Here is an 18415-nt window from a genome sequence, read left to right on the forward strand (position 1 = left end):
TCCCACCCTCCCTGCAATCGCCGTCCAAAGCCACGCCCCCTGAACGCATATACGCTCGCTCACAGACCAGAATACCAGAGACAACATTACTACAATAGGCTACATCAGGTTCCCAATTCCAGCCCATGTTGCAAAGTGAAGTAAACTTCAACGGATTTCCCCCGCTCCGGGAGTAGGGAGTAATGAACACTGTGTAGGGATCATATCGATCGGAACACAGTTCATGCACGTAGCTCACTTCTAACGAGCTGGCGCAAGGACTAGATTAACCGCTGGGCTACATCATGTGTCATTCACCGGTGAGAAATCTTTAAAAGTACTACAATACCAGGAAGGAAGATCGGGTTGTTGATGTTTGCCTGCCATCCTCGCTCTGTCTGCGTGAACGCGCTGATGATGTATCCTGTCTGCACGAACTGGGTGCGCAGAGGTATGCTAATACATACGTTGACAGGCAGGTAGGAAAGCATATTAAAACGCTCGGACCGAGCGTTTTGATTGGACGAACATTTCTTGATCCTACACCTTCCACAGAATATATAAATACAGACAAATACATTTAGACCACTTAACTTAATGATTGCTATCGGGATGTGAAGAGACTTTCAACCAGCATAACAAAAAATGTTTCTGAAGACAATCACCTATTGCACCTTTAACAACTTGAATTAACAAGTACATTGAATTAAAAATGAAATTTTGAAGTAGACAGACTGAAATAGTTTTCTTGTAAAACATACTCCAATAATCTTTGTATTATTTACAACTTTGAAAAATATTTATTTACAGTATACCCTAAAATTTGAGTTTAATGATAATCAATGAGTTTAATGATAATCAGATTCAATACTTGATTTCAAATCCATTGCTCATTGTTTTTTTAGACCAATGGCACCATCTAAAAACTGATATCATGTGGTAGACCAGCTAATACTCAGTAAAATGTATATGTAATAATAAAGTCTTGGTTGTCTTTTCTTCTTACTCATTTTCCATCCTCTCTTTCCACAGACTCTTCTGGTCCTCTCCAGCTTCTCCGCCATTGCTCTCGTCCTCTCGTTACTTGTAGTTCTCTCCTTCCTCATCCACTACTGCTGCTGCCATTGTGGTGAGGGAAGCCGGGATGCAGAGGAAGAGGAGGAAGACGATGATGCCAGCGGCAGAAAGGGGCGGGGCATCTGCTGTGTCACATGGGTATCGGTTGCAGCTGTCACATTGTGTTGGTAATGCCTGTTAATGACAGTCATTTTCAGATGCCAGTGATTACTGTCTGTGGAGCAGACATTTTTAATTCAAAAGATAATAGAAGGTCATGAACAAGCAGTACTGCAAAACACATCTTTAAGATTTGTCATGCTTTTATGGTTCGCCCTTCTGGCACGATAGTCATACGATGCAAAAATTATATTTGATATTTTTCGAGTAAAGGTGCGGTCACAATAGACTTTGTGCTCGATTCAGTTCAATTTATACACATGTGAATTACAGAGCAGAATACCAGAGAAAAGTTTAGTGAATAAAATAAAATATTAAAAATGTTCCCTACTGTATTTAACTCACACCATATTGTGCTTTCACACATCAGAGTGCAGAATAAGAAAACTGTTCAGGGCTTCTCTTATTAGCAGCAACCTTAAACTTACTGTCCATATCTGTAAAAGCTAAACAGTAGCTTTTTTTCCCCCACTTCTAGACTTGCATTATAAAGATATCATGCTTTGTTCTAAATAAAGCTCTGTTTCATTTGCACATTTGCAAGGGATGGTTTCCTTCAATTATGTTCTCTCAGTACACACATACTGGCAGAACACCAACCCATTTAATATATTCAGGGCAATGAATATGAAACCCAATGCTTTTTCATGCCTCATTGATCTGAACCATCAGCATGATGTATTAATGTTCTTGAAGTCACACATAAATTGTTTGTGTAAATTAGCATTGTTTCTGTGAGAACTGGTTTGGTTTGCTCTGTGCATGATGCAAACGTTCTGATGCGGCACGTGTTCCGCCCCCATGACATCACCCCCATCCCATCCACTTTGGCCTCTTTTCTGAAGGATTCCGAAGCTAGACACTGATTTACAGATGACTGCATATATGCATGCACACCTTTACTGCTTACATTGCGATTATAATTTCGAAATACACATTTCTGCTTTCTTTGGCTTAATCTGGGTCAAACAGTTAGCGAGAGGCTGAGATTTGCTATTTTTAGCAGGTTGGAAAGGATTGGACAAGCATCTGGCCCAAGCATTAATCTGAATATTTGAATGTGAAATAGATATGTAAATGAGTGAATTTTCAGTGTTGTTGATTCCAATGCTCTTTAGTGTGTTTGCATTGAAACCATTTAATATGAATACTACCATTTAAAAGTTTGGTATCAGATTTTCTTTCTAACAAATTTATACTTTTATTCAGCAAGGATGCATTACATTGATCATATGTGACACTGACAGTAAAGATATTTAAATATTGTTAAAAAGATTTCTATTTTGAGTAAATGCTGTTGTTTTGAAATTTCTATCTAACAAAGAATCCTAGAAAGAAAAACTTTTTTCAACATTTTTAATTATAAGAAATGTTTCTTGAGCACCAAATCAGCATATTAGAACGATTCCTGAAGGATCATGAGACACTGAAGACTGGAGAAATGATTGCTGAAAATTCAGTTTTGCCATGATGGGAATAAATTACATTTTATTTCACACAAAATGTAATTATATTTCTCAGTATTACAGTTTGTACTGTATTTTTGATCAAATAAATGCAGCCTTGTTGAGCATAAGAGACTTCTTTCAAAAACATTAAAAAAATCACCGACCCCAAACTTTAATAAGTGTAAATGTACATAATCTATCTTAAATATGTCTAATTTTGTTTTACTCTCTCCCTTTTTTGATTCCCTGTTCATGTTCTCTTTCTTCCCTCTCACTTTCTCTTTCTTTGTCTTCTCTCCTTGTTTCCTTGTTCATATTTCTGCTTTTTGTAGTGTTGCCATAGGCATCGGTTTCTACGGCAACAGTGAGGCGAACGATGGGATGTATCAGTTGACCTCATCCTTGCTCACTGCCAATTACACACTGGCTTCCATCGATCTTCTGGTGAGAACACAAATGCGCACACACACACACTCATACATACACAAAAGCTTATTCCATCAATCTCCTTAAGCACCAGGGGACCAAAAGAAATGGAGGACGTTCAGAAAACACACTAAATGGTTTTATTACACTGTGATTGCAAGTAAGCGATCGGGGGAATTCAGAGTGAGAGAGTGTTTGAACGTGTTTGTGTGTGAACGAGTGAGATCTCTCCGGGTATTGATTTAGCTGGTTGCTTATATGGTCAATCAATGAATGCACGTCAATCTGATCTGGATACAAATGCATTGGGTTAATGCCATAATTCAAAGCAAAAGATCTTTTCCTCTTGCATACCCAGATTTCAGACACCGTAGTCGGGCTGCAGCAGTCTGTCTCAGGGCCCTTGACCTCCATGGAGGAAGTGTTCGGTGGACATAAGCCGGCACTCGTGCCCACACGCTCCTGCAGGCGTCTGTCAGAGCGAGTCATGTCTCTCCTCTCCAACCTGACACTGGGAAGAGGTCTGATCCCCATTGCAGATGGATTTTACAGGGCAAATGGAAGTGAAAGCATAGTGGCAGCGCTCACCCCAGCACCTCCCTCTGTAGCCCCCACTCTCAGTCCATCTGCCAACAGCATTCCTGCAGCCTTCTCCCCTGGCTGGGCAGCAAACACACTCATGGTGAATGAAGACTACAGGTGAGGAGACATCAAAGGCATGAGTGCTAATAGAAAAAGAAAACCTTTGTGAGTTCACTGCTTATAAATGCTGATATTCAACTGATTAAAAATATATCACAATATGCTTAAAGGGCCATATTCGATGCCTTTATGACTTTTTATTCAAGATTTTTGAAGCTTAGTTTTTATGTTTAAATATATATTTAGGTGGTCATAAATTTTGTCATTAATCACTCGTCGTTCCATAACCAGTAAGACCTTCGTTCATCTTCAGAACACAAATTAAGATATTTTTGATGAAATCCGAGAGCTTTCTGACCCTCCATAGACAGCAACGCAAATGAAACGTCGAAGGCCCAGAAAGGTAGTAAGGACATCGATAAAATAGTCCACGTGACATCAGTGGTTCAACCGTAATCTTATGAAGCTACCGAAATGTTTTGAATACTTTTTGTGTGCAAAGAAGACAAAAACAACGACTTTATTAATAAACAATTTCTTCTCTTCCGTGTCAGTCTTCAACGCGCGTTCATGACAGTACCACAGCGCATGTGTGTGCATTTCTCTGCCTGCAAACAAGATGCAGGGCATCCGGGTTTTCTTTGCGTACAAAAGGTATGCTTGTAGCTTCAGAAAACGGTTGAACCACTGATGTCACATGGACTGTTTTAACGATGTCCTTACTACGTTTCTGGGCCTTGAATGTGTCAGTTGCGTTGCTGTCTATGCAGGGTCAGAAAGCTCTAGGATTTCATCAAAAATATCTTGATTTGTGTTCCGAAGATGAATGAAGGTCTTACGAGTTAGGAACGACATGAGGGTGAGTAATTACTGACAGAATTTTCATTTTTGGGTGAACTATCCCTTTATTTTAAAATGTAATTTATTCCTATGATGGCAAAGCTGAATTTTCAGCAGCCAGACTGGCACAAGCAACGTTTCCTCTTATTATCAATGTTGAAAACAGTTGTGCTGCCTAATATTTTTGTGAAAACTCTTTTCAGTATATATTATCCACTCTCAGAAAAAGAAATGTGCAAAAAATGTACTACAGCTTGACACTGGGGCAGTACCCTCAAAGGGACACCTTTGTACCTTCTTTACTCATAAAGTTGTCATAGTAATATGTACTATTATGAACCCTTTCGGGGGAAAGGTACAAACGTGTCTCTTTGTGGGTACTGCCCCAGTGACAAAGTACAATTTTTGCACTTTTTTTCCCTGAGATTGTAAAAAACAACTTAATGTGGCAGCACATTCCTTGCATTATGCAAATGAAAATATGAATAAATGATGAATGAGAGGGAAAAATAAGAAAATGCTAAATTAATTGGGTTTCTGCAGTAGTACATTTTCTCATTTTCTCTATCTGCCTTTTGCAGGTGTGACAATAATGTATTTTGGACTCTGGGTGTAGGTTTTGAGATTTCACCGTATTGAAGATGTCTGTGTTTGTTGTTTAGGTGGCTGTCATACGTGCTGCTGCTTTTACTGGATCTGGTGGTGTGTTTCTTTATTCTTCTGGGTTTAGCCAAACAGGCCCGCTGGCTACTTATTCTGTGAGTAACAATCACTGCTGACCTGCTTTAAGTGTTTAGTAGTTTTGACATGCACACAGCATTCTTGCATAATGTAAATCAAACATAAGCGTTCACAGTAGTGTGTTTATTATGTATATTATGTATCTGAAATCCCCAAGATAGAAAATGCTTGCAGAAAATGGATTTTATTTTTGCTTACTGACACCCACTCTGGCACAGAGAGGCAGATGGTAAAAATGTGTGTGTGTGTGTCAACAGAAGAGACAGACGGCTGCACGTGAGTGTCCTGCATAATACTTGTTCACATTTGCAGGATGACAGTGCTGGCCTGGTTGGCTCTGTTTCTGAGTTGGGGTTCTCTCGGCCTGGAGACGGCCACAGTGGTGGTGAGTATTCAGGCAACGTCTATCCCGACAGAAAAACAACAGCTCTCTGCAAGCAGACATCCAGCGCATAATACCGCCATCTGTGTGTGAATGAGTGTGTGTGAGAGTGTGTCAGCGCGCTTTGCGGAGACATCACTAAAAAATCCAGACAAAACTCTGTGAATGTGACTTTTTAAGTTTTAAAAGGTCACACCAGCCAAGATGCAGTCACTTATTGTGTGCTTATGAAAGAGGGAGAGAGGAATAGAGTGTGTTTGTGCATGTTATAATGAAAAAGGTTTTCCACTCTGGGAACTCAGCAGTCATGGCACAATCCCAAAAAGGCAGAAAAATAGGGCAGAGATTAAAGATTCAATGTGTGTGTGTATCTGAGTGTGTGTGTGTTTCTTTGCAAAAAAAAAAGAGAAAAAAAAAATGGATGCTGCGTTGAAGATGAGCATAAGAGGTCTTAAAAGCAACAGGAAAAGAAGAGAGTGAGAGAGTGACGTTGAGTGTTTCAGAGAGGAATACAGCAGTAATGGACTTAAACAGGAAAGAAAAAATATGTAAGTGTAAAAATACAAATGCAAATAAACAACCATTCAAAAGTCAGTAGGATTTTTTAAAAGAAATTAATTATTTTATTCAGCAGAGATGCATTAAAATGATCAAAAGTGGCAGTGAAGGCATTTATATTTCTATTCACGCAAAAATATTAATATTAAGCACCAAATAAGTATATTACTGATTTCTGAATAATTAAAATGATTTCTGAAGGCTGGAGTAACGGCTGCTGAAAATTCAGCTTTGCCATCATAGGAATAAATTACATTTCAAAATATATTAAAATATAAAAGAGTTATTTTAAATTGTAAATTTGCAATAATATTTTAAAATATTACTGTGTTTTTGATCAAATAAATGCAGCCTTGGTGTGCATAAAAGAAAAAAAAAATCAAGTCCAAACTTTTGAATTTTGGTGTATATATGTAGGATAAATGTTATGTGTCACCAATATTAACCTAACCCAAAATCTTAATGGCAATGCCGATGATGTGAAAAAGAGAACGAAAGAAAGAGAAAGAAAGATTGAAAGAAAGAATGAAAGAAAGTGACAGGAAGAGATGGCAGTTGCTGGCCTTCAAAACAAGTGTTTCATTGTCCAAATCCAGCCAGCATGAACAATTGCCTAGTATTCCCTCTTTATTATATATACACACACTCACACACACACACACACACACACACTCACACTCTCACGTTTTCTGTCCTCTTTTGTCTCTCTCTCTTTTTCCTGACCCTCTTTAGTCCTCTTATGAAGCTCTTGGTAATATTGAGTCCTATTCACTTTGATTAATCACCCAGATTCCATAAGGGAATGCAAGTGTGCTAAAGAGACAGACAGTGCAGTGTGGACAAGAGGAAAGATGGAAAACTGGTTGAGGGATGAGAAAAAAAGAGATTATAGGGGCAGTTTGTATGTGTCAGTGAATACTGTAGATCAATAGCAGTCAGAGCCGTGGGACAGAGACTGAGGGAAGTATGTCACTTGGTCACTGTGTCACACTTTTGACATCTCTCTTCTGTATTTGCTTTTGCTCAATTCCCTTTCTTGCTCTCTCTCTCTCTCTCTCTCTTTCTCTCTCAGGCCCTAAGTGATTTTTGCTTTGACCCAAACACTTTTGTGCTTAACTCCACTCACTTCAACTCTAGGACAAGTACAGGTGCAGTAAACTCTTTCATACACAATTGCTCGGTTTCAAAACCTATTGAGCTGCCTACGTAGGCAGCATTGTAGGGCATCAGTTACTCTCCCAATATGAAGGCTGTACAAAAAGGCAGGTTAATTACCGGTAAGTGCGGTACCGAAGATACCTAATTTTAGACAAATTATAATGCAGCATCACAGCATTCTTTGTGGGGAAGGCATTCCCACAATGCATTGCATCGAGCGCCATTAAAGAATAACTCAAAGATGGTGGACGAGGTAAAATAAATGTTGATTACGAATATGTTTAATTTAAAAACTAACAATAAAGTAGTTCCATGTAATTAAAATGGGTTAATTTACCCAATATTTTTGTGTGCTATTCTAGCTTAGCAACAATGCTAAAGTCACATTGGCAAATTGAGTCTCCCATGTGAAGCATAATTTGTGTTTCACATATGTAGTGTTCCAAATCAGTCACTTAGGGTACGTTTACATGACAACAATGAGTGGAACATACAGACGACAAACGATCCCCATTTACACAGATCCGCAAAAGTGATTAAAAACGCTGTATTATGCATGCCAGGCCAGCAGTTGGCGATGTCACACATGTGCATGATGCCACCATTTTCACAAATTTACAAAAAGACGATAATGGTATCATTTTGAAAAACGTACACTTTGAAATCCTTTTTCAAAAATGTGAATTTTCGGGCCCAAAAACGCCATTGTCGTGTAAATGAATGGCCAAAACATATAATGTTTTTTGTTCAAAATGGTGACATTTAAATACCTCATTAGGTTCCCTGACAGTTAGAATACTGTCTTAGGGGCCATTCACACAGAGCGCATTTTTGCAAGCGCAACACGCAGGGAAATGGAATGTAAAAAAAATACAAAAAACGAGTGTAAAAACATTTTAACTTGAGTGCCACATTTTTTTAAAAACACTGTCATGCACAAAACATGCTTTACCTAGAAAAAAATGAAGAAGTAGACCAGTGGAATACAAAACCGTGTTCTGTGTGAACGGCCCTCGGAAGGTAGCTGTCTATGTTGGCAGTAAGCGATGATACAGCTCACTAAGTTTTGGAACAAGTCTAACTGTCCATCTGCCTTAATCTCTGACGCATACGCAGTCTTACCCACGTCTTCAATCTTATTTTTCTCACTCTCTCTCTCTCTCTCTCTCTCTCTTCTCTCTAAATAGAAATCCTGGATTATTACCTAACCTGCAGCAGGAAAATGAGCAGCCCTTTTCAACAGGTGCGCAATCTTGTTACATGATGCTGCAGACGGTGATGTCATAGAGATTACTAAAGGAGTAAAAAATAGAATGTTAATGATATCACAAGGCAGAATTCCCCAAATATAAGAAATTATAATGATGTCACAAAGTACAGATTAAGATTAAAAAGCAATGCCATTTATGTCACTGTGGGGATGAACAGAATAAAGAGGATTATGATATTATAATCAAGATTTTGTAATCAAGACCCAGACAGTGTTTTTGGGGGAGCTGATGCATGAAGAATGGAATTTGATGTCGTAAAAGGAAATTATAAGGAAAGTGAAATACGAAAGGCCAGTTTCAAACTGTGAGTTTCACACTGACAGCATTTCTGATGCATAATAGAACTGCTGCTCTATAGAGAAAAGAAAGTGTAGTGAATATTTCCTTTAATAACGCCCACAAATAATACTTTTATTGAGCCATTGAGAGTTATGATATTACTTCATAAAAGCAATCTCAAATTCACTCTATTTTCTTCTTTAAAAAAAAAGCTCAGTGCTTAAAGGGGTCATATGATGCTGCTAAAAAGAACATTATTTTGTGTATTTGGTGTAATGAAATGTTTATGCGGTATAAGGCAAAAAAAAACAAATTTTCCACATACTGTACATTATTGTTTCTCCTCTATGCCCCGCCTTTCTGAAACGCGTCGATTTTTACAAAGCTCATTGGTCTGAAAAGCGAGGTGTGCTCTGATTGGCCAGCTATCCAGTGCGTTGTGATTGGCCGAATACCTCAAGCTTGTGACGGAAATGTTATGCCCATTATCATACTGTGATGCCCTGTCAGGCCGGAGCAATGATTCAAAAACATTAAAACCCATTATAAACGAGGCATTTGTTGCATCGAGTGGGGGCATAATTATGGATTATAATGGCTGTACTCGTTTCTCTCGGCTTTGGCGTTCACAGCTATTCTTTGCTCCCTCCCTGGAGCCTGGAGGAGTTTCCACAGGTGAGGTGAACTTCATCCCTCCACCCCGTCCAACATCCCATCTGCTGTTGTTTTCATGGCACAATATTCATGGTGTTAGTTATTCTGATTTGTTAAGATGAATGAGGTGCATAAAAAGTAGTGTTGCTTTTGATTTAAATATTATTATATCATATTATATAATTTATATATCATGTGGTAATTATGTATTTATTTATTATTAAAAAATATATATATAAAAATAATTTTTTTTATATATTTTTTGAATATCCTAAAGTTTTGTTTTTTTTTAACAGCAAATTTTTTATGTGGTCTCAGACTTTTGCTCTCCACTGTATTTCTGAATGCAGAATGTGCATATGGCTTTAAATGCTTATTTTTTTATACACAGGGAAATACCCAAGACAAGGCAATGTCATCTTAATATATATCAGATTGCTATCTAGGATGTATCTCTAACATGAATAATAAGATGCTCACTGGGAACCTGAAAATTTCTGATTTTTAATGCAAATAATTCCATCCTCAACAACAAAAGCAGCCGGATGTTAATGGAGGTGGGCTGCTCGGTCTGGGTCGACTCAACTCCACTATAGTTTATCATAAATGGGCCTGTGGTTACAGAGTAAACACTGACAACCGCACTCATCAGCAATGCACAGATGAGAGAAATATGATCTCAACTTAAGGGCATTAGTGCTTAAAAGCACTTCACTCCTTTTATCTGGATATGGTATTAATGTCACTATAACCATTAGTTCAGAAAGCTCAGTCACTTACTACACTTATTACAGCCCGACTTGGTACACTCCCTCCAAGTGCCTGATGATGGCAAATCCAATTTGTTTTTTAAGTATCAGAGGTAGCTGCAGTGCTTAATTGCAGCAAAATTGTGTTCAGAGCACAAACTCCATTTAGATGGCAGATGCATAGATTACTGAAATGGCAAAGAGGAGCGAGACAGATTAAAGGATTACATCTAGACTGGGATTATTTGATTTCATGACAGTATCTACATGTATATAGTTAAGAGAGATTTTTCAATAAATGTCTTTAAAGCCTTTGTTTTGCACATAACATATAGCAGATCAAACGTATACTTATTTCATGACGTATTTTTCACTTTTTTTGTTGCATAATTCTCATTGGATGGCATAGCGATTCAGAGGAATACGAGGACTCCGACAGCGAAAGCGAGGACCCCTTCACTTCTCATCAGGCACGTAGACCAACGGCCACGGGCTCCCAGCGAGGGGCCTTGCCCCCCTTCTATAGTTACCAGGGGGCCGGCTGGACTCCCCCCTTTTCTAGCGCACCTCCGTTACCGTGAGTAACACATACACAGACACACAGACAGACAGACAGAATGACCTTTCCCATACACCACCATGAGCTTGTGTAGATCACCCACACAGAGATTTTTCTTTCCTTTTGAATTATTTATTAATTGTCTGAAGTACTAGGAGTGCCACTTAAAAATAAAATGAAGGAATCATATCAGTTTATTAATTGAAAATCGAAATGTTATTAATTTTTTTTAAACTGACAAATAAATACACATTCGTAACTGTTTATTTAATTAATAGATCAATTTAACAATAATATTTTATTATTTTTCCAATTAAATTTTCCAAATGCTCCTCAGTTGAGTTAAAAAAAATTATAAATTTAAGCTCTTAAAAATTATTTATCAATTTATTATTTGTTACTACAATATGGTTCAGCAAGGAATTAAAGTGATCAAAAGTAAAAGCAAAGACATTTATAATGTTACAAAAGATTTCTATTTCAAATAAATGCTTTTATTTTGTTTTGTATCATTCATTAAAGAATCCTGATAAAAAATGCATCATGGTTTCCACAAAAATATGAAGCAGCACAACTGTTCAACATTGATAATAATAAGAAATGTTTCTTGAGCAGCATATCAGCATATTAAAATGATTTCTGAAGGATCATGTGACACTGAAGACTGGAGTAATGATGCTGAATATTCAGCCTTGTAATAAATTACATTTGAACATATTTTTAAATAGAAAAAGAGTAATAATTCACAATATTGCTGTTTTTACTGTATGTTTGGTCAAATAAATGCAGCATTTATCGTTGAGACTTCATATGATGCGATTTAAATTTTTCCTTTCTCTTTGGAGTGTTACAAGCTCTTGGTGCATAAAGAATATCTGTAAAGTTGCAAAGACTAAAGTCTCAAATCCAAAGAGATATTCTTTATAAAAGTTAAGAGTCAACCACGCCTACCTAAAATGGTTCACAATCAGAGCACACCTCGCTTTTCAGACCGATGAGCTTTGTAAAAATCGACGCATTTCAGAAAGGCGGGGCATAGAGGAGAAACAATAATGTACAGTATGTGGAAAATAATGTGTTTTCTTAACCTTAAATCGCATAAACATTTCATTACCCCAAATACACAAAATAATGTTCTTTTTAGCAACATCATATGACTCCTTTAAAAACTTTTTTGAACGGTAGTGTACATTTTTAAACATTAAATAAACACTATAAAATATGTATGTTTGTCAGTTTTGTACATTTTGTTATTTTTTAATTAATAAATTCATAAATTTTTAATTATTTTTTAAGTGGCACTTCTAGTCTTCCTTATAAGTTTAGGTATTAGAAATTCACCGATTCTTGTTCTTTTCTTGAGTAGCTGTGCATCAAGGTTGCACTTAATATAAAACATAAAACACATTTATAGGCTCATATACATAAACATGCAGAAACAAGTGTCATGCATACGCAGGCAAACACATAAAGCTCCAGTCATACACAGACAGCTAGTCAGGCAGGTGTTAGATAGATGGAGCGCACAGACAGACAAACACAAACACATGCACACACAGACAGACACACAGACAGGTCTACATGTCAAGCACAGTCTAGCCAAAAAACAGACATGAGTCCAGAGGTCTGTCTGTCTGTGTGTCTGTCTATCGGTCTGTCCGTCATTGCAAGACAGACATAGATCCTCCAATCAGAGACGATGCACAATATAGGTAAAGTCCCGCCCCCTCCCATATTTCTGTCCACTGTCAAAAATCATGCTGTCCAAACTACATCACTCTTTCAAATCTATTGCAGTCTGCCTTGCTGTTTCTTTCTCCATGCTTTTTAACATTCCCTGTTTCTCTCTCTCTCTCTCTCTCTCTCTCTCAATTATTTTGTTTTGAAAGATCATATTTGCTGTTTTCATAAAATTAGGTCTGACGTCAATACTTCTTCTCACTTCATTCACATTTCCATGTGCTTTAAATTCTATATTCTAAATTTAGATATATTACAAATTCCCTGAATTCATTCCTCAATTTAAATATCTTTTTGTGTCCTTTTGGAAAAAGAGCTAAAGATTCTGATAGTGAAAATGTCACATCTCTCTAACTCTCTTCCACCTTTTCTCTTCCTGTTTCCACCCTGGATCCTGGCTCTCATCCTTCCCTGTGTCCCTTTGGTGTGGCATGTCATTCTTGCGTCTCTCCATGGTCCCCTTCTCCTGGTTCCTCTCTGCGCCTCTCTCTTTCTCTATGCAGGACTCCAAACGTTTCCTCCAATGGCAACCCTGGTTATGAGAACCTGTGTTTGAGTGACAGGCAGTCCCCACCCCCCTCTGTGAGTTCCCTTGTCTTTGTCACATCTCTGCGATCTGTGGCATTCTCATGATTCATTGTGTTAAGATTCACACAGACTGACACACGGATCAGACTAAATGACCGTTCGCTAAGCCCCGCCTTAAAACGTTACTGACCAATTGCAATCCACCATGTTATCAGACAAACTTTTGCTATTTTTTAATATAATCCTATAGAAGTCCTATTTGTTTAGATGATGTTTAGTGGCATGTGTTCACTACTGTGCAAAAGTTTTGGGTTGGTACAATTTTTTTTTTTTTTTTTAAGAAGTCTCTTATGCTCACCAAGGCTGCATTTATTTGATCAAAAAAATACAGTAAGACTGTAATATGTTGAAATATTATTACAATGATCAATTTTAATATAATTTATTCCTGTGATGCAAAGCTGAATTTTCAGCATCATTACTCCAGTCTTCAGTGTCACATGATCCTTCACAAATCATTCTAATATGCTGATTTAGTGCTCAAGAAACATTTCTTGTTATTAACTATGTTGAAAACAGATGTGCTACTTAATATTTTTGTCAAAACCATAATACATCTTTTCAGGATTCTTTGATGAATAAAAAGTTCAAGAGAACATAATTTATTTTAAATAGAAATATTTAATAACATACATTTTTCATATGTCTACTGTCATTTTTAATCAATGTAATGCATCCTTCCTATAAAAGTATTATTTATAAAAAATAAAAAAAAATAAAAAAAACGTATTGACCCTAAACTTTTCAACAGTAGTATATGTTAGGACATAATACATTTTCATATTTCATATAAAAATATTTACAAAAAAAATTGCATTGTCATATTTCATGTAGAAACAATATCCATTAAATTTTAATCACTTTAACACATTTTACCTTAAAAAAAGTCTCCAGTTCATTCCAATGGGACATTCTGAAAAGCTTGCAGTAACTAAGGGGGCGGAGCTTAGTAAAGGGTATAAATATATATTGTGAGAAAACAACGGTAGGATACATAAGATTTTTTAAATGTATATAAGTATGCACTTATGATTTAATATTTTAATGGATATATAATTTTTTCTTTCCTTTATTCTCTCCTCCACTCGCGGATCCGGCTCCGGCTCCTCTTCGGACTCCTCTTCCATGCGGTTTTCTGAAAGTACAGTACTCTCCCAGCATGCTGACTGGCTACGGCGGCAGTCAATCACACTCCAACCCGTCCCATTCAAGAAACCTGTACTCGCACTAATTATTTTTCTGTACAGTAGAAAAGAAAGATATAGAGCAAGGTTTAGTTTTCATATGGATGGGACACTTTATGAGACGAGAGACTAATTTAAAACTCTAGATGTTAAATATCTGTGTGTAACGTTAGTACCATTGAGTCATTTGGGTGTAACAGACAGAAAAAGCGTGTGCGTCATATATAGTCGTCCGATCCTATCACTTCCTCTCCCTCTAGTGTCATGCTGTACATAGCTGGTGGAAACAAGATGGTATTGACGTTACAGTAGTGGTCTATATTTAAATGTATAACCACTTTATTTTGGAGGTTTTATATTGTTACATGTAGTCACAGATACGTAGTGGCGATGGCACAATTTCTTTGTATGATTATGCAGTTTTTTCTTCACCTTTCTTTCTTTTTTTTTAATATTTGACAGGACCCTATTTTATAAGTGGCAATTCTGTATTACCTTGTATGCCCTCTGATATAATATGATTATTTATTTATATAATATAAATATATGAATATATATATTCACTGTATAAACGTTTGATTGTTAATGCATTTTGATGATCAAAGAAAAAAAAATCTGTAAAACATTGTTGAGGGGCTAGTGTCCGTTTCCTCTGCTGGCTCTGAGCAATACAACTGCGTTTTGCCATTTGCAATGCAATGGCCACAATGTAAGCAGCAATAATCATCGGGACATCTTGCAAAAACCGTCTGTGTGTGTCAGAGGTTCTCATGACATGTTCAGTATATACCGTCTATATATATATATATATTTGAATGGCATCCTTTTTCACTACAGAGTCTAATATAAATGAAATAAAAATACAGTAACAAAAGTGGAATGTCTGAAAATGTTTTTATGTCTTTACAGCTGCTGATGCAAAACACTACAAGCATCCTGCTAAATAAACCTATACCTGGTTATTACCTGCAATAGGTGAGAAAGATTTTCCACTATAAAATGTTGTTTTTAATTACTTATTATATTAAACAACATGATTTAAATTATACATTCAAGATTATTTAAACTATTTGATCTGTCTAACTATATGAAGCACAGCATGTTATTCTATGTATGCCCAGTACTGAAACGGTTAATTTAAATAAATTTTCACAATTACAGCTTTTACCTATAAAATTCAGTAAAGATTTATGCAGAAGGGTTGTTAATGTTAACTAAAACTATTATTAATGGACACAAATCTGACAAAAAAAAATTTATATTACAAAATGTTGACTTGGCAACTGAAATAAAAACATTTTTAAGTACATAAATTATTAAAACTAAAAGATAAAAAACAAAAAATAATAAATATTAAATATTTATTATTAAAATAATTACTAAAACCTAAACTGAAATCTGACTATAAAAATAAAACAAGCTCAAAAATTTATAAATACTATTATAATAAATAAAATAGAACTGTTATCCAGTCCCTTTTTTAGATTATACAGCTTCACATTCATGTATGTACAGTATATATATATATTTTTCTTTTCACTAAAACACTTTTTTTCCACATTTTCCATTTTTTCCACAAATTCAACCACAAGTAGATATCTGACAGCTATAGTGCAGTATAGTGTCTACAGGGGCACTTAGCTCATAATTAGGCCTAGGAAATAAGATTGAAAAAAAAAACAGAATTAAAAGAATTTTATTAAATCCCACATTTATTTTATTAATTTTGGGCACTTTTTGTAGCATACTTGCCCAAAGTCATCAGACCCTGCTCTGCATTTAATATGACCCTTTTTGCAAATTCAATTGACTGATTCACTGACTTGATTAAATATCATTTGACAACAGAACATTAATCAACAAACATTAGTAATCAGACAAAAACAAAACACCATTTGTAGTCATAATGACAATTTCAAACAGCTCTTCCGCAAGCACTGCGTGAGCAAAAACAGTCCAGGTAGAAATTCAAATAAATAAATCAAATTTATTCAGTTTCCCTCCATTTGGTGGTTTTCACTGAGTCGATGTAAATGAGGCAGTTTGCAAGAGAGCTTGAAAGAGTAAAGGACGTGAGCATGAGATAGAGCTACAATCTCTTATCTCCTTTGTTTATGCATAGTAAGATCTAAACTGACGTCTAAAGGCAATGAACCATACATACTTGAACTCTAAAGTACCATTTCTGTGCATAGTTGTAACAAAGACACACAAATCTTTGATCTACTTCAGCAGTGGAGTGCATAGATAGAGATAAAGTGAGAGATGGTAGTTCCTGAGAGGAGAGAAAGACAGAAAAGAGGAGAGTGACGTGGCTGGCACAGCTATAGTAGTGTCTCCCACAAGCATAGCCAGTGTGACTTCAGATAAACGGCTCCTTCATATGAGGCAACACTAGATCATTCTCTCTGACTTCCCTTTGTGTGGATGAATGCGAGCATCTTCCTGTAGTGCTGCTCTCCATAAAGCTTCTCGGCGCTCCAGTGTTTCTCTTTTTCTCTGCCATTACTCCACATTGAGAGAGAAAGAGAGAGAGAATGTTCAGTTTCATCACTTCCTGGTGTCGTCTGCTTTCAACCACGTCCCATCTTCGTCTACTTCCTTTTGGACGACAAGGAGCATTTCTGCAACATCCTGAGAAAGCTGCTCAGTGAGAAATGACCTGGGAGGAGGAAGAATGAAGAATCAATAAAAACAAAGATCATGATCTATTGGGTTTCATTCACTAATAATTGCACACAAGTGTCTGGCGTTCTCAAAACCAGTTATTGAATTTCTCATGTTAAAATCATTTTAGCTTACGTTAGTAAAGCAAGTTTAATTTGTATTTATCAGGGTCTATAAACATGGCTTTATTAGTAATTATGAACAAATCACTTTTTAAGTGAGCCTTAAAGAAATACAGCAAATCTAGTATAGTCTGATTCATGAATAAATGATTCTTATGAGCTGGTTCTTTCTTTAGTGAATCAGAATCATACAGCACAACCTAAGCCGACCAATTCAAGAGCAAAAGACTTGAATTGTAATGAATAATTTAAAGTTGGCATATCATGAAAATCTGACTTTTCCAGGTTTTAAGTGCTATAATCAGGTCTCTACCAATCTACCAACCAAGGCGCATCTGAGAAAACGAGCGCATCTGATTTCACTCCCTTGGTGACGTGGCAAAGGGATCTCATTATAATATTATCCCCTTAATCTGTAAGTTTCCACCCACGGCGACGTCATTGTGTTTTCGCAAGCGACAACGGTGTACCAGTTCTAATGCCATGGCGAAAGTTTGAGCAAAACATGCTAACTCCTTATATCAGAAGTTTAAACTCATATGGTTTAAAACGCATGATTTCAGCGCGATAAACATGATAATCAGAACCAAAACAGATGTTTTTTAGCAGGTACGAGCTGTAATGGCACAGCTCTATTCTGGAAAAGGGGGCGGGGACCAGCAGCTCATTTGCATTTAAAGAGCCAGGCCCGAAAAACTGTGTTTCTGCTTCCACTCAAAATAGGCATTTTCAAAATGATATAATAAATTATCTGTGCAAAACAGATGTTTTTTAGCAGGTACGAGCTGTAATGGTGCACCTCTATTCTGGAAAAGGGGGCGGGAAGCAGCAGCTCATTTGCATTTAAAGAGACAGGCACGCAAAACAGCGTGTTTCTAATTCCACTCAAAATAGGTATAAAAAAATGATATAATAAATGATCTGTGGAATATTTTGAGCTGAAATTTCACAGACACATTCTAGGGACACCAGAGACTTATATTACATATTGTAAAAAGTGGCATAATATGTCTCCTTTAAAAAGGCAAACTCATAAGTAATCATTTAATCCATCTGATGAATCTTTCACTGAATAAACAGTTTTACACTAATGTTATTTTGGAATTATTATATAGTGTTACAGTTTTCATTAAAGGGGTCATATGATGCGATTTCAATTTTTCCTTTCTCTTTGGAGTGTCACAAGCTCTTG

The 18415-nt window shown here is 36.5% G+C and overlaps 2 protein-coding genes across 2 annotated transcripts in view; one reads left to right on the top strand and one right to left on the bottom strand.

The window, feature by feature from the left end:
- Positions 1-15239, top strand: part of LOC107692574 (protein tweety homolog 1-B-like) — a 26188-nt gene extending 10949 nt beyond the window's left edge. The window contains exons 3-13 of the mRNA XM_016491678.1: positions 1012-1223; positions 2996-3107; positions 3448-3788; positions 5234-5329; positions 5625-5697; positions 7325-7400; positions 8598-8653; positions 9556-9635; positions 10773-10940; positions 13166-13244; positions 14398-15239. Coding sequence (XP_016347164.1) covers positions 1012-1223; positions 2996-3107; positions 3448-3788; positions 5234-5329; positions 5625-5697; positions 7325-7400; positions 8598-8653; positions 9556-9635; positions 10773-10940; positions 13166-13244; positions 14398-14481 — 1377 coding nt within the window. The 3' untranslated portion in view covers positions 14482-15239. The remainder of the gene's footprint in view (positions 1-1011; positions 1224-2995; positions 3108-3447; positions 3789-5233; positions 5330-5624; positions 5698-7324; positions 7401-8597; positions 8654-9555; positions 9636-10772; positions 10941-13165; positions 13245-14397) is intronic.
- Positions 15240-16002: 763 nt separating this feature from the next.
- Positions 16003-18415, bottom strand: part of LOC107692554 (josephin-2-like) — a 4592-nt gene continuing 2179 nt past the window's right edge. Inside the window, exon 5 of the mRNA XM_016491642.1 lies at positions 16003-17096. Within this exon, the coding sequence (XP_016347128.1) occupies positions 16985-17096 (112 nt within the window). The 3' untranslated portion in view covers positions 16003-16984. The remainder of the gene's footprint in view (positions 17097-18415) is intronic.

Source organism: Sinocyclocheilus anshuiensis, unplaced genomic scaffold (genome assembly GCF_001515605.1).
Source record: "Sinocyclocheilus anshuiensis isolate Anshui unplaced genomic scaffold, SAMN03320099.WGS_v1.1 scaffold831, whole genome shotgun sequence".
Lineage (NCBI taxonomy): Eukaryota > Metazoa > Chordata > Actinopteri > Cypriniformes > Cyprinidae > Sinocyclocheilus > Sinocyclocheilus anshuiensis.